This window comes from Taudactylus pleione, unplaced genomic scaffold (assembly GCF_031769625.1).
Source record: "Taudactylus pleione unplaced genomic scaffold, aTauple2 ptg000198l, whole genome shotgun sequence".
NCBI classification, from domain to species: Eukaryota; Metazoa; Chordata; class Amphibia; order Anura; family Myobatrachidae; genus Taudactylus; species Taudactylus pleione.
Window position 1 is genome coordinate 6916606 of NW_028284600.1, and position 12989 is coordinate 6929594.

Consider the following 12989-nt stretch of genomic DNA (forward strand, 5'->3'; position numbering starts at 1 on the left):
TTACAATGTTGCACCTTATTTGTTCTCAGGGTTCTGATGTTTATTTTTCGCCTTATGGTGCATACACACGGTCATATCTGTCAGACGAACGATGAACTACGACCGATTTTTGCCAACTATTTCATGAACTACGAACAATCTTCTTTTTTTTTTTTTTACAGTATTAAAATGAATGAAAATCGACCAAATCTAACTGCAAACGCATCAGATGTCAGATATAGTTATCTGACAAACGGGAACGCGCATCGTTCATCGTTGCAGGGACACATGTCCGATTTTCTTTCGGATATGAACGATTTTTCAAATCGTTATTGTACAAATCTGAAGGAAAATCTGACCGTGTGTGTATACACCGTAAGCTGAGAGTGCTGTGTGATGTTGTGAAGAAGGGGGCTATGGCGGTTATGACCAATATAAAGGCACATGGAGCTTGTAGTCTATCTTTGTAGTGAAAAGATGATAAATCTCATGGCTAATCAGAAGTGCAACTTTAGGCACATTGGACCATATAATGCAGTTGAATTGGTCCTATTGTGTAGTAATGTGTCTAGATATGAAGATCATCCCATACACGTTTATAGCTATTTATTTTAAAATATTGTCTGAGGCACATGTCGTCTTAAAAAAAAAAAAAAGTAATGTTCAATGGGTTTCCCACATTCACACCTACTGACAATGTAAGTAATAGTTTGATCACTCCATCTTGCAACTTTAATATGTTGCTTTTATATTTTTTCATCAATACCTTTTGTACTGGGCAGGGTAGTTTATTTTTGGATACAGTTATGTTTTGTGTACTGGATACAATTGTTTAATGGGTACAGTTTTTTGTTTCAAATCCAAGAGCGAGCAAAATAAGTGTCTGTCTGGATGATATATATAAAGGACTTCTGGACAAGACAGAAGCCAGAAAAATCAAGTAATATACTTAGTAAAAGATGCAGAAGAGCATAGGAAAATCACTAAGCTAAAGTAATTGGAAGGTGGGAAAACCACTTTACATTACAACTAGGAAGTATTAATATTTATGTTTATAGCACTGACATACTCAGTAGCGATTTACAATTGGCAACGATTTCTCTCTGCCACTTTTTTTAGGGTTGTATGGAATCTGTGACACAAGTCTTTGCTGAACAACATATAGGGGGAGGATCTACTAAACTTTGAAAAGAGAGAAAGTCAATGGAGATAAATTGCCAACCAATCAGCTCCTAACTGTCACTTTTACAGGCTGTTTGAAAAATGACAGGTAGGAGCTGATTGGTACTTTATCTCTCCACGTTTTCTCTCTCTCCAAATCTTAATACATCTACCCCTTAGTACAGTGTCATGCACAGTCAGTCATCAGTAGCTGGTGTGTGTTGAGGGCTGTCTATCTTCTCCCTTCATGGTATAGTGTAATCTTTGTAAATGCGATAAAACTTATCATTTTTATGAAATCCTTAAATGTGTAAAAGTAATGTAATTGAGGTTTAATTAACTGATGTCTTTGTGTTTCTGGCCCGACATCTCCTGACTCCATCATTCCTGACTTCTGATATCCATTTAGTTAAGAAGCTGTAAGTAGCAGTTCTTCGGCAAGAAGTGTCAATTTAAAAAAAAATGACTTTGGGGAAAAATTAGCTGCACATACCTTCCTTGAAAAATCAATTTATTTAAAAAGCCATCTGTCACGCCTTTCTGACGCTCCACTAACATTCATTATTTTTATGTTAGCTGTAAATGACCTTGAGCAATGCCAAAAATCGAAATGAATTACTGAAATTGGCAAAGGCCAAAATGTCTTTGTCTAAAGTTAATGTGTTGTGAATTGTGGTAAGAACCTAGGCGGAAAAGTTCAAATTTTTGTAGAGAAATTTGCTAAAGTCCTTTCACTGGTTTTGAAACCTGATTGAGCGATGTATGAGACTGAATCCTGTTGTACATGAGAGATATTTGGGTGCAGCTCTCCTTTCAGTAGCATAATGTAAAGTAAAATTTTCCATCCCCTTCTCTGGTCCCCTTTGGCTAGATTACAGAAGATCATAAAATACTTAGGCCCGTATTCAATTTGGAGCGAAAAGCCGTTTTCGCGTGTTTTTGGAGAAAACTTTTCGTAGATGACGTCATTTTCGCCAGTTTTGATTTTACTCCGTATTCAATTTGGAAGACTTTTCGCCTAGGCGGAAAGTCAATGCAATTTAATAGGCGGAAAAGTTTCGCCTATGAATAGCAGGCGGAATAAAGTGCAGAATTGGGGTTTTGGGGTGCAACGTTTCGGGAACCCCCCTGCAACCTTCAGACAGTCCCCAAAGGTAAACTGCGTCAAAATTAAAAAAAAAAAAAACACAAGGACACCCCAAAAAATCACTTTGAATTTGGGGGTGAAAAAAAAAATGTTGGTCAACAAAGTTAAAAACTAGTGAACTACACTCTAGGGGGGTCCCCAAGTATGCCCCAGGTGTGTTTTTTTCATTGCAGGGGCTCGTGGCAGGTGGATTTTTCACAATTTTTTAAAACTTAACTTTAGCAACTTTAAAATATGCTGGTCCCCATTTTCAAGTACCCCAAATTTGCTGGGATAAGTTATTTTCTGAAAAAAAGCTCCTGAATACTATTCTGCACCACTTATACAAAAACGCTATTTAGCAGCTATTGAGCCCGTTTAAAAACAACAAATACCTTCAGCAAGCCAAATCGGGGGGTACCATAGGGAACCCCCATGTCAGAGCATTTTTTGGGGGGTGTCAGGCTGATTTCCCCAAATCTGACAGTACTTTCCGCTTGTTTAAGTTTTGCCGGGTCCCGTTTTCGCCTACTTTCAAATTGAATACGGGGATAAGCGGGCACGCGCGCGATACTTTTCCACCTGCACTTTTCCACTTTCCCAGAATGAGGGCGTCTCCTTTCCCTCAGATGTGCAATAAAGCACATTTAAATGGAGTACAGGTTGAGTCTCCCATATCCAAAATGCTTGGGACCAGGGGTATTTTGGATAACGGAATATTCCGTATTTTGGAATAATTGCATACCATAATGAAATATGTAGGGAACAGGACTCAAATATACACATAGAATGCATTTATGTGTTATATACACCTTATACACACAGCCTGCAGGTAATTTTATACAATATATTCAATAATTTTGTGGTTCAAGCAAAGTCTGTGTACAGAAATAAAATTAATTTATGTTTCATATACACCTTATACACACAGCCTGAAGGTAATTGTATACAATATTTTTAATAATTTGTGCCTTAGACAAAGTTTGTGTACATTGAACCATCAAAAATCAAAGGTTTCATTATCTCAGTCATGCCAAAAAAATTCCGTATTTCAGAATATTCCGTATTTCGGAATATTTGGATATGGGAGACTCAACCTGTATATGGAAAAGATTTCTGGACTGCACAACCTGACTATATATATATATATATATAATGGGAGGTGCTACCTGATGAGACTAATTGCAGGCACAGAAACAGACAAATCTCAGGTGCACAACTCCAAATTATTAATAATATATATAAATGCAATAAAATTTTGCAATCAATAGAGGTTTTTAGCATAATCATGGCCAAGGTTATGGGCCTACCCACCATATCCAGGTAACCTCTTTCCGGTAGGTCACTAACATACTAAGGTTCAAAACCAGAACGCAGGGCCCCCCAAAACCAGCCCAGCTAAGCCGCCCCAGGGCACCGCCATAGTAAGAAAAGTGCAGTGTAAAGAGAGAGTTAGGAGCAGCTGCATATAAAGAATGAAAATAAAAAAGTGAAGTACATATATATTAAACACACAGTGAAGGGTTAAAATGTGTTCTAAAGAGAGACAGTGGATTGGACAGCGTGTACATAAGAGGTTATATACTGCCACTGTTTGACTCTACAGCCAAGCTGTAATTGCTGATAATCGTTGAGGCTGCACAAAATCATACCGATCAGATTTTGGTTTTATTTTGCAAATTTGTATTTTAAGTACAGCTGTCCTATTTAAAATCTATACATTTATATAAAAGGGCTACTGTCAGAGGTTACAATTTCAGTAGATATGAACAATATAATTGTGTGTGAATGTGATCACTGTCTCTCTCAGAGAAGGCAATTTGTGTTAGGTGTAACATTCCTTTAAAAATGTGTTGCTGGATAAAGTTGTAAGTGCTGTTCATTTGCTACAAGTAGTAATTGTACGGTATACATCACTCACCGTGAATATTGATCGGACATGGCTCGATTCTGATTACTTCTACGTTTTATCACTGTGGGTTTATAACAGAGGTGACACATTAGTGTCTGGAATCCTTTGCTACAGAGACTGTGATGGTTGGGTTTAGGGGCCAGTAAGACTTGTATAATGTTTTAATATTGGCATTGTACAATGAAGGTGAAATTAATATTTGGCCCTAAAATATGAACTGATTTGATTTATTATGTGGGTTTTTTTTCGCCACCAACCGTGTCCATATATTTTTAGAACAAATATTAAAGCTGTCTCTTATTACCCTCAAATTGTCCTCTCAACCCCCATGCAAGCTGGTAGCTGAGTTTTAGAAATAATTACCATTGCAGTTTTTATGCTTTACCTTATACAAATATTTAATTTTCTCCTAACTTTGTTTGGAGTGGAGTACGAACACAGCCACACAAAGCTGGCGTAAAACTGATGCCGTTATCGATATGAGTCTCTTAATTAGCAGCAGGAGCTGCCTGGAGGTTAAACACAACCTGACTGACCAAGACACAAAGATGGGGAACATCATAATTAGCAAATGCATAAAAGGAAATCAAAGTAATACATATCAACATATTAAATGTTCTACAAGAATAGTCATTGAAAAAAAAATAATAATAATCCACATAAATGAACTCTACACAATTTAAGAAAGAAAATTGTGATTTATAGACTGCTTCTCAGTTTTGCTGTCTTACAATGAAAATAGAGCTCATAGTAATATTTCTAGGACAGCTTCTTGTCTAAGCCAGGATCCTGCTCTCACAAGGCTGTAACTAGGGGTGGGCGATCAGTGCCGTCTAACAAAGCGTGCCGTTCTGGGGACGGCGCCGTTGCTGCCCCATGGCAGTTGCATGTAGGTGCCTGGAACGGTACCCAGCAGCCAGTAGAGCTATTGCAGAGCTGCCTGGAGCATCCAATGGAGAGCTCCAGGCAGTGTTCTATATGACCTCGCCCCCTATTCATGACCTCACAGGTTAGGGGCGGGGCTGGCACAGGACATCAGTGACCTTAATAACATTATATTTCCATACTATCTACTGAGTTATATTATAAGGAATTGTGAGGTGGTCTCTGTTTGAGCAGAGGTAGATCTTTCACTGACGACGTTACTGATCAGACTAAGTGCTCTAACACTCAATTTGTTTTGTAATTTCTTGTATTTAGATTCAGAAGTTAAGAATGTTTCATAGTTCACTTCCATAACTGCTTTTTATATGGCCCTAAGGTAAAATCTGTCACATTTCTTGTCTTACAGTATTACAGATCATCGATTTGAAAAAGTTCCCTACTTTGTCTTTGGAGATTTTAACTTTCGACTGGATTTAAAATCGGTGGTAGAGGTAGGCTTTAATCAATTCAATGCATTTTAATTATGGCTGTTGGAATCTGTCATTACCATCACAACTCTTCCCCGTCGAAACCGGTACACCCAATCACAACCTCCATGCCGAAGTACATCCATTGCAATATAAGCACTCCACCATTCTATCCATCCTAGCTTTCCTTCACTTCCTCTGTTTACTTTGCCTTCAGTCCCTGCTGTCTTCCTTCTTCCCCTACATGACCTCCATTCCCACACAGTGCTCTGCCTTCTCCTCCACTGTTACCCCACTCGTAGTGCCCTGCTGCCGTATTCTCTACTGTTCCTCACTCGTAGTGCTCTGCTGCCGCCTCCTCCTCTGTTCCTCACTTGCAGTGCTCGGCTTCTTTCTCCTCCACTGTTTCCCACTTGTAATGCTCTGCCGCCTTCTCCTTCACTGTTCCCCATGCTTAGTTCTCTGCTGCCTTCTCCTCCAGTCTTTCCCCACTCGTAGTCTTTGCCTTCTCCTCCAATGTTTCCCCACTCAGTCTTTGCCTTCTCCTCCAATGTTTCCCCACTCAGTCTTTGCCTTCTCCTCCAATGTTTCCCCACTTGTAGTCTTTGCCTTCTCCTCCAGTCTTTCCCCACTCGTAGTCTTTGCCTTCTCCTCCAATGTTTCCCCACTCGTAGTCTTTGCCTTCTCCTCCAGTCTTTCCCCACTCAGTCTTTGCCTTCTCCTCCAATGTTTCCCCACTCGTAGTCTTTGCCTTCTCCTCCACTGTTTCCCCTCTTGTAGTGCTCTGCCACTCTCTCTATGATCATCATTCATAGTGCTCTGCATTCTCCTTCACTGACTCTCGCTCGCAGTGCTCTGCCTTCCCCACTGTTCACTTGCAGTGCACTGTTTTCCCAATCATAGTGCTTTGCCTTCTCCCCCACTGTTCCCCCAATCGTAGTGCTCTGCCTTCTCCTCCAGTGTTCCCCCCAATCGTAGTGCTCTGCCTTCTCCTCCACTCTTTCCCCTCTCAATATGCCCTTCTGCCTTCTCTATGATTATCACTCATATAGTGTTCTGCATTCTCCTCCATTGACCCCCACTCGTAGTGTCTTGTCTTCTTCTGCACTGTTCATCACTCTTATGGGGAGATGTATCAAAACTTATACAGAGGACAAGTGGAGGTGTTGCCTATAGCATTCACTCCGATTCTCACCATAATTTCAAAGACTGTACTAGATCAGTGTTTCTCAAACTCTAACAGTGCTACCCGATCTATTGTGTTAGTCAATTAGCACAGGAGGACTGGGTTTGAGATACATTTACTAGATAAGTTATAGCTGTAATTTGATAGCCAGGAGAGCATGAGTGCCACATAGCTGTGACTGAATCCTGTTAAACAGAGGTCTTTATGATAGGAGCTCACCATCACTGGACAAAACGACAGCATAGTCAACCAACTGGACTTACAAAACACAGAACATATGCAGAATATTGACGTTGTCCTGGATAGTGGCTTATCAGCCACAAGTCCTCATTCTTTCGTCTAAGAAACATAGGCAGAATCAAGTACTTAATTCCCTCAGAAGATCTTTTTAAAGTCATACATACATTTGCAACATCACACTTAGACTACTGCAATGCCCTCTACCTGGGTCTCCCAGCCAAATATTTGTACCTCTTGCAGATGGTACTAAAATGCAGCTGCCAGGCTATTACCCAACCAGCCCTGATCCAGTCACATAACACCCATTCTCTACTCACTTCTCTGGCTGCCAGTAAGATGGAGAATCTGTTTCAAAATTGGCTTACTGTCTTTCGAAGTCCTACATACCCAGGGTCCAAGGTACCTGAAGCAGCTTCTGGCTCCTTTCTGTCCTGCTCGATTACTGCGATCTGTAGATAGTGGACTATTAGCAGTACCTAGATTCTCCCTGAATTCATCTGGGAGTCGAGCTTTTAGCTTTAGGACCCTGACTCTATGGAACTCGCTTCCCCGCACGGCTCGAGAGGCCTCCACTCTAGAATCCTTCAGAAGCAATCTCAAGACTCACCTGTGTTTCTTTTGCTGTTAAGCTTATTTTGTGTTTTAATGGTAAAATTGCTAGATAATGACAGTATTATTATTATTTATATAAAATAGATATTTCTTAACAAGTTCATGCTTGGTACGAACAGTTCTAAACCCGGCCCCGCATGTTGAGTTTTAGATTTGCCAGTTCTGTTGCTTTGTAGATATGGAACCGCATCTGCACAGGTGAAATTGTTAGCGGTTTAGCGGTCGTGCCGTACAGCTGTGTTGCAGTATGCAAGGAGCATGGGAGAGCTGTGCCATCCTTCCATTGTAACATAAAATGTACAAATAAGACAACACCATCACATAAAAGAATATACAATTTATGCACTGCAGTCAATGTGTCCAAAACAAGCTAAAATGGGTATTTCCTGCTCATAAAACCTCCTTTATCTTCTGCTATTCCTGCTGCATGAAATGCTGAGAAAGCAGCAGGGCCCTAGGTTGCACAGAAGCATGGACAAATAAACACGTCTTCATTGCTCTGTTACCCGGCACACCTAATCAATTGCTAGATCCTTTACACCTCTGTAATTGGTGTCTATTCTGTGACAGTGGAGATAGTGTACCTGTAGCCTGGCTTCATTATTCCCCTAATCACAGCTACAACAGCTGTGTTTACCCTGAGAGCTCAGACTTCTCTACCTTGTTTTGGACAATGCTGCCCTGGAGCTAATTAGCTTACTGTAAATCATCCTTCATTTCACATCAAGGGCTTGTTGGGTGATTTAAATGTTACACCCCCCCCCCCCCCCTTTGGTTTGCAGGGTCACCATTACCATTTACTCGCAAAAGTTCATTGTGAATTATAAAAGTGTCTCTGTTCTGCCCCAACTAAAACAGTTTTTCGAATTGTTCCAGATTGCACTCCTTTGGTTATATAGCAATGTTATGTTTGTGAATATGTAACCAATATATATCTATTGGGTCACATAGTACTCTATAAATATCCTAATAACTCTGGTTTGTGTATGGTGTACACACTTTAATGCTGGAGAGAGGCTGAATCACTGGCAGTGCCCAGGACCCATTGTATTTAGTGCCCTGGCATCCAATCAGTAGATACAGTGGCAAGGTTTCCATGGGAACCTCTCGCACTACTATAACAAGTGTTATCCAGGAAATCTAAGATTGCTTGTTGATACTCACACACCCCATAGCAGTGCAAGCAAACGCTAGCGAGATTTTACCTCCCATATTAACCCGCAGTGTGTAACTCTTGTCTCAGTATGAACGCCATGTACCAAATGTGTACACCTTTATCATGGTCAGAAAGAGATGATCCAATTCTCCCCCTGTAGCTCTGCATTGATGGGTAGCTGATTATGGTGATCTGTTGTAACTGACATGTCAATTATCTTGAAAATCAATTCTAAAAATATAGTTCTTATGTATAATATTTAAATGTAGAATAAATGAGCAACATTCTCACCCAAGGTCACTTTCCCTCACTTGTGCCTAAATTGTGTGACTGTCACGCTGAGCGCATGTGTTATTAAACCTACAAAAACTTGACCTCCACTCGCTCATGGCCACTGAATCCCACATACGATTTGGGGACCTGAATAGGGAGGTCAATCCTGGGGCTTTTTTTTCAATCCCGGGATACCCAAGATTGGCCTGGTTTAAAGAAAAATGCTCCCCACAGTGACTTGCCAGCGGGACTTGCGGCGTCCGTGTCCTGTAGAGCAGTAGGTCACGTGGATAGTCCAGCCAGCATCGGGCTGCGCAGCGTGACCTCTGTCCTCACAGAGCGCAGTGCCAGTCGGGGTAATGGGGAGCCGGCAGCGCCTGAGCACTCTAGTGGAGGTGTTCAGCGCTGCCCAGCATTTAAAAAAATAAAAAAAACATTTATGGCCAATGGCTGGGATCAGGATTGAAGGCTTTCGATCCCGGCAATTTTTAGGCCGGGATCCCCGCCGATCCTGGGTTTGGCTTCCCTAGCCTGGACCCTCTGCATCTGCCGCAATATCCTGAGGAATTTCAGAAACATAAAAAATTGGTTTGGTTTGAAGGGACTCCAGGTATTAGTGGGTTAATGGCCAGGACACTCTGACACGTGAAAAATTAAAATATATAATTGTTAGTCCGCTAGAGACCACTGTAGTTTATTGCTTTGTAAAACTCATGTTTTGCCCTTGGTTATGACATAGCTCTCTGCATTAGATACATATGTATCCACAGAGCGCTTTCTTGTTTTATCAGAGTTCCAAAAACTCTGCCTGAGTGATATAAAGGCTTTAGTAAAAGAAAACAGAAGAGGAGGCTGGAAGAGAAAGGAATGTATTTAGTAATATTTACAGGAAGTACAAACTAATAAAATAAAAAAATCTTGTTCACAACAAATATTACATAAAAAGCATTGAAAGTCTGTAGCATGGAAACTCCTATTACCTGTCTAACATTTATAGCTCATTTCTGTGAACTGCAGAGACTAGGTGCATGGGAAGAGGTGCCTCCATTAACGTTCTGCTGTTTGTGCTTGAAAACTATTCTAGAACACAGAATTTCAAACGAGTATCAGTTGAAGGGCACAACCCTGTGAGAATAGTTTTTCCTTATGTTTTCTTGCTCTGTCTTCCCTTTTGTCCCATACTGTAATATTAATTTCATTGACTCGCATCTGTGAGTGACTCGGCGGAGATCCCAAAAGTGCTTTGAGTCACTTTATTTTAGGAGCAAACTATGACTTTTGTGAATGCAGACTGGAGTGTTTCTTTAGACATCTATTGTCTGTGGTCCTAGAGGAGGAGGCGGCAGTAAGAGTGACCATTTCAATGATAGTCTGTCAATCACAGAGGGGGAACAACCTATACTCCCACTGAGCCTATTGAAGACCACACAGGCTGATCCCATGTGCCGAGCACATTCAGATTCTTATTTCCAAATATTCCTGGGAAGTCCGGTGAATCTTGTGGCGTTTACTTGGTTATAGTTGCGTGTCTCCATAAACTGTAATCATGGTTTGTAAAATTGTATTTCAAAGTAGAGGTGTAAATGCAGGGGTCGTGACCCCGTTCTGTAAATGTGTAAGGCCGCCTATACATCGGTGTCTAATGCTGCATCCCATGACATCATGTCACAGCAAGTGTCCTTGATTGATTTATTTGGGGTAAAAGAGGATTTGTTTCCTGCAGAAGACGTGATGAAGGTGCTGGGTGTACAGTGCATATTTTCATTGCTGTTGAATGTGTTTCTATTGGACCCACCAGCTGTTGCTGGTATACAACTTTAAGCTGACTGAGCATGTTGATATCTGTTTGGAGTAACAAGTAAAGCTGGGTACACACTGGAGCAATGTCGTTCCGATACGGCCAAATCGGACTAGAGCATGGTTCCCATTCTGACAATCCCAAACATCCTAAAACTATCAGCACTTCTAGTAGATTCTACACCTACTGGTTAGTTTCTTCAGGCTGCTTTTACCGACTCTTGTGCACAGTCATGTGACTACCATGGGAACCAGTCACTGGGCACATGATATAGTGAGCAGAGACTCTTTGTAATGCCCCTCTGACCTCTATCTGCACTCTTGCTCCCTATCCTTCACATGACATGCTGAGCATATACAGTACAATATTGTACTTATTTTGATCTTCTATATCACAGCCGTATTGAGCAGGTCTGGCCTTTTTGGTGGACTGATTGAAACAAATTGATTACGAGAGGTCCTTGAATCATCAGCAGGTGGTATATTCTCCTGATCATATTTGATCAGATATTGGTTGGCTGAAACATTAGTATGGGGTCTGACACGTGCCCCAATGGTGTCTCCGTTATTTTGAAAGCAAGCAGGATCGCAGAGCAAATCTGTATGCAAGTGGCTATCTCAAATAACTTTTATTTTTTAACCTGCCCTATTGGAAAGTTAACTTTCTGGTTTCCTTCTGCGCTTTTACCTAGCCTTTTATTTTATTACGGCAGAAGTTGTTTAGTTGATGATGTCCTCAGATGTGCCTGATGTATGGGTTCAATAATCATTAACATCTGTCTGTGTAAACACAAAAATGAACTTGTGTTAAAGATTAATGTGCCTTTCAAAGGGTTCCTCTTCCTATTTATGGCCCTGGGGCTGTTACATGCAGCCTTTATCCCTGGGGCTCTAGCCCTAGCACTGACACCTTTTGCTAGGTGGTGGTGGGTCCATGGCCTACTGACTGACCAAGCAACACTAATGCTGGTCGCATACATTGCAACACTGCGGCTCAGCTTGAGTGACCACATCACAGTGCATTACGGTGACTCACACATAAGTGGCCAGTTTGGACGAGACCAATACAGTGCCTTGGGCTAAGTAGACGGATCTCTCTCATCACCGGTCAAATGTGAACACATGCCCATAGAGGTAATTGATGATTATGCTGAGGCTTAACCGACATGTCCGATAAAGAGCCAGCTGTGTCATTATAGTTCATGGACATCATTTCGGTATTAAGCAGAGTGCATTACGCATCATAGCTTTGCTTCTATACTTGCTTTACATACAGGTACTTAGTGGCCAGATTAATTGATGCACCTGCTGATAAGGTCTCACCCGAAGCCTTGTACACCGATGGCTTCCTGTGTAATGAGGTTTAATTCAGCATTTAGTCGCTCCTTGTATGTAACTGCTGCTGCTCAGGCTGATCTTGTTCTTTTCTTCCCCAGGGCTATTGTGACACTAATGGGATTATTAGCACCATGCTCAATTCTGTACATTCCTGTGTCACATGCATTAGTAGCGCCATTTACATTACAATGAATGACTCCTGATTACTGTCCGACGCCTTTGAGCTATGTGTTCCCTCTGTGATTCCTTCATCTCTGCAGGCTTGTTAACCTAACGTGTGAGAGGAGCTGTTTTGCTGAGAAGGGTTTTCTTATACCTCTTTTCCACCAAAAACCCAGGTCCGACCTGGGTTTTTGGACATGGTTCCAACCCTGGTCAGACCCAGGTCAGACCCATTTACACTGCACCTTTGATCTGGGTTACTCCCAGGTCAGCCCTGTTCACACTGAACTCAGGTCTGCCCTGCTAAACCTGTGAGGTCATAAAAAGTGGGAGGTGAATGCTCCACAACCACCAATCCGCTCATTTTAGGCATGATCCAGGTCAGATAACCCGGGTTGCACAGTTTACACTGCACCATTACCTGGGTCCATTCCTGGTAGCTACCTGGGTTGGATTGCAGGGTCACTTGACCCAGGTTATTTTTCAGGGACCCTTTTACACTGAGCTGCGACCCGGGTAGACCCAGCAAAAACCCAGGTTTTTGCTCTGGTGTAAAAGGAGTATTAAAGTCCTTCTACTTTATTCACAGACTGCCTTCATGTCCGTATTGGAATTTGCTACTCATGCCATATTATAGTCACCCTGCCATTCCTCTTGTATGTAGGACGGCAAGGGTTGTTCCTCTCTAACATCAA

The 12989-nt window shown here is 41.6% G+C and overlaps 1 protein-coding gene across 3 annotated transcripts in view; it reads left to right on the forward strand.

Moving 5' to 3' along the window:
* The window catches only part of INPP5A (inositol polyphosphate-5-phosphatase A), a 567250-nt gene that overhangs the window by 425593 nt on the left and 128668 nt on the right, over positions 1-12989 (forward strand). For all 3 annotated transcript variants that reach the window (XM_088476881.1, XM_088476880.1, XM_088476879.1), the window contains exon 9: positions 5470-5554. In XM_088476881.1, coding sequence (XP_088333007.1) covers positions 5470-5554 — 85 coding nt within the window. The remainder of the gene's footprint in view (positions 1-5469; positions 5555-12989) is intronic.